General features: G+C 37.4%; 1 protein-coding gene across 1 annotated transcript in view; it reads right to left on the minus strand.

The window, feature by feature from the left end:
• LOC102246475 (3-oxo-5-beta-steroid 4-dehydrogenase-like) overlaps positions 1 to 3,531 on the minus strand; it is a gene marked incomplete at its 5' end in the record, with an annotated part of 28,310 nt that overhangs the window by 9,111 nt on the left and 15,668 nt on the right. Inside the window, 2 exons of the mRNA XM_005877049.2 lie at positions 1,605 to 1,770; positions 2,493 to 2,602. Of these exons, the coding sequence (XP_005877111.2) occupies positions 1,605 to 1,770; positions 2,493 to 2,602 (276 nt within the window). The remainder of the gene's footprint in view (positions 1 to 1,604; positions 1,771 to 2,492; positions 2,603 to 3,531) is intronic.

Below are 3,531 nucleotides of genomic sequence, written 5' to 3' on the forward strand. Positions count from 1 at the left end.
TTGCCAACTGTTTTCTTCCTTGCCAAGTAAGAGAGTTGTTGTGAACTCTTCAGTGATGACTTCCCCAGGATATTTGCAGATGTGGTTTGGAAAAGTCATTTTATCCCCGACCTTTGCATGTCAGGTGCTGGGGTGCCGGGGTGCCACCTCGCCTACGCCCCGCCTCTCTGATCCAGATGCGGCTCTCTCTCCCTCCGATCGCCATGGCAACCACTGGCCTGCGCCCCGGCTCTCTCTCCCTCTGATCACCATGTGATCACGGGACCGCAGGCGAGGCAGACCCCTGTGGCTCTTGCCTGCTGCCTGGGTTTCCTATCACTGCTCTTCCATCCTTCCCCTTTCGCCTCCCATCATTGTGCCTATGTATGCAAATTAACCGCCATCTTTGTTGGCAGTTAACCACCATCTTTGTTGGCAGTTAATTTGCATATTGCCCTAATTAGCCCATGGGAAGCGTAGCGGAGGTATGGTTAATTACCCTTTTTGTCTTTTATTAGATAGGATATGTTTCATAAGGCTATAGTTGCTATAGGTAGGGATTCTTCTCATGGATCTGGACAAAGTAAATTGAAAACCTGGAAAGGATTCACATTGTAGATGCCATTAAGAACATTCCTGATTCATGAGAAGAGGTAGAAATATTAACATTACAGGAGTTTGCAAGAAGTTGATTCCAACCCTCACTGATAACTTCAGTGGAGGAAGTAATCCCAAATATGGTGGAAATAGCAAGAGAACTAGAATCAGAAGTGGAGCCTGAAGATGTGACTGAATTGCTGCAATCTTATGATAAAACTTTAATGAACGTGGAGTTGCTTTTTATGGGTGAGCAAAGAAAGTGGTTTCTTGAGATGAAACTTACTCCTGGTGAATATGCTGTCGATATTGTTGAAATGACAACAAAAGATTATTACATAAAGTTAGTCCATAAAGCAGGGCCTGAGAGGATTAACTCCAATTTTGAAAGAAGGTCTGTGGGTAAAAATGCTATTAAACAGCATCACAGATGACAGAGAAATTGTTTATGAAAGGAAGAGTTAATCAAAATGGGAAATATTGTTTTTTTATTTAAAGAAATTGCCACAGCCACCCCACCCTTCAGCAACCACCATTCTAATATTTTTAGAATTTTAGCCCATCAACATTAAGGCAAGACCCTTCACCAGTAAAAAAACTGCAATTCACTGAAGTCTTGAATGCTGGTTAATATTTTTTAGCAATAAAGTATTTTTAAATTAAAGTATGTACCCAAATAGACATAATACTACTTAATAGACAGTATTGTGAAACATAACTTTTATATGTACTGGGAAAGCAAACACATTCGTGTTAGTTTATTGCAATTCACACTTTATTTTGGTGGTCTAGGATGGCACCTGTAATATTTCTGAAGTATGCCTGTAATGTACAATCAGCAAAGCAATCCCCAAAGTGCTAGCAATAGTTTCAAATTCAGCTAAAATTAAATGCAGATATTTGCAGAGTGGGTCAGGGAGCTGGTATAAAATAAAATATGAAGGCGTTACAAGTTTCTTTTTACTCTAAACAAAATTATTTGAATAAAAAAATCCTACTTTTTACATTTTCAGAAGCAGTTCTCTTACCTGAAAGTTTTCTTTGATCAATGTAGGCTCAAAGCTTTTAGGAATGACAACTATCCCTCGCTGGATGTTGAAACGCAAAGCAACCTGAGCTGCAGTCTTATTGTACTTTTTCCCCAATGAGTTTAGAAGTTCATCCTCTAACAAAGGTTCGAAGTATGTAGTCAACCTTAAAAAAATAAAAACATGCATGATATTTAGCTAGATCAATGAGAAGCAGTGATTAATCAATCCTCCTTCTCTGTCTTCCCATTTACCTGGCAAACTACCAGGACATTTCAGGTCACCTGTAAGCAATTTCTGTGATTGCTGAGTCCTCAATGAAGAGTTGTTCTTAGTGTGGGAAGATCAAGAGAGGCAAATTTATATTGCTGCCTTTTTGAGAAAGTACATATGTTTTGATGTATCTTACAGAGAGGGCTGGGCTGAAAGAAGGCATATGTGAGAAAGCAGGTAGCCTGAAGTGGAATAAGTATAAATACAACTCTTGGGATCATATTAGAGTAGAAAAATTTCTACTTTGGTCTGTGGAACACATCATAGTAGAAGTGTTGCCAATGATTACAGAGATAAAATATTCTAAAATTTCAGAATTTAGGCCATAGAGACTCTATCAAATAACAACTAAACTAGCATTTATGGATCACTTCTGTATTTTAGGCACTGTTAGGTAATTTTATACACGTAGCATAATCAATTCTTATAACATCTAAGTGAGGAAGGTTTTATTAGCTCAGTTTGGGTATATGGAGAATGACCTGAAGAGTTTAAGTAAGTTTCTTAAGATTACACAGCCCAATAGAATCATTTAAATAAGTAAAATAATTCACATTAGCCTCATACTCTACATCAAAGGAAACATTTCCTGAAGAGACATATAGTATTACTTACCAGTCTCGATTATTAGAGATCCCCAAAGGAATAAATGCAACTATGAGAATGTCATGTTGTTGGCAAAATTCCAGGAGTTTTGTCTGAGTGAAATATGGATGGCACTCCACCTATGTGGTTGCATTGAAGAGCAGAGCACAAAATTAAGGCCTTGTAGGTGAATGCAATTTTATGTAGTTTTAAAAAATCTTTTAAATAAACTTCTTTTTAAAGTATTATGGATAGTGAGACAAATTCTAAATATTTTTCCTAACAAGGAAACTTACATTGTTTATATACTGGCGAAGTTAATTACGGCAAGGTTAGTAAGGGCACCATCTGTGAATTAATTATAAAATAATTGGGGGGTGGAATTCAATTTTGTGTCCCTATCATAGTTTCAAACTTGAAATGCACAGAATCAGTTATAGAAAATACAATTTCTATAACAAACAGTCTCAATGTTCAGATTAGTCTTAGTAAGTAGAAGCGACATGTTACAGAAGCCCTCTGCTCTAGCTATCAAACATCTAAGAATATTTTCACAAGAGGAAGAACATGTATGAAAACTAAATTTAAAGATAAATTCTATTTTCTTGGATGAGAGTTCTATTTATTTTTTTACATTCAACATTGACAACAGTAAGTATTATACAGAGAGGACAGAGGCAAAATCTTTGGGGTTATTACTGTGGATGCTGCAAACTGTTGAAGTTGGGGCTTCAGAAGGGCTGCAGTATTGGTAAGCCATCTCTACAGTATTGCTGTGCTCTGCTTTCAGACACCACGCAACACATGAATAGGCTCAAGCTGTGATCTTCCAAAAGGTCTTGCCTCCCTTGTCAGATATATTTGTGAAGCTGATCAACATTCTTGTGCCAACAGATTAGGATATTTACTCATTCGCATGAGGTGACACACTGTCAAATTTTTGCTCTCTTTTTCATTCTGAGATAAAAAGTTACCATCTTTCTCTATATACTAGTAGCCCGGTGCACGAAATTCGTGCACATTAAAAGGGAATTAATTGCCCTAACTGGTTTGGCTCAGTGGATAGAGC

Source organism: Myotis brandtii, unplaced genomic scaffold, assembly GCF_000412655.1.
Source record: "Myotis brandtii unplaced genomic scaffold, ASM41265v1 scaffold5042, whole genome shotgun sequence".
Taxonomy (NCBI): Eukaryota; Metazoa; Chordata; class Mammalia; order Chiroptera; family Vespertilionidae; genus Myotis; species Myotis brandtii.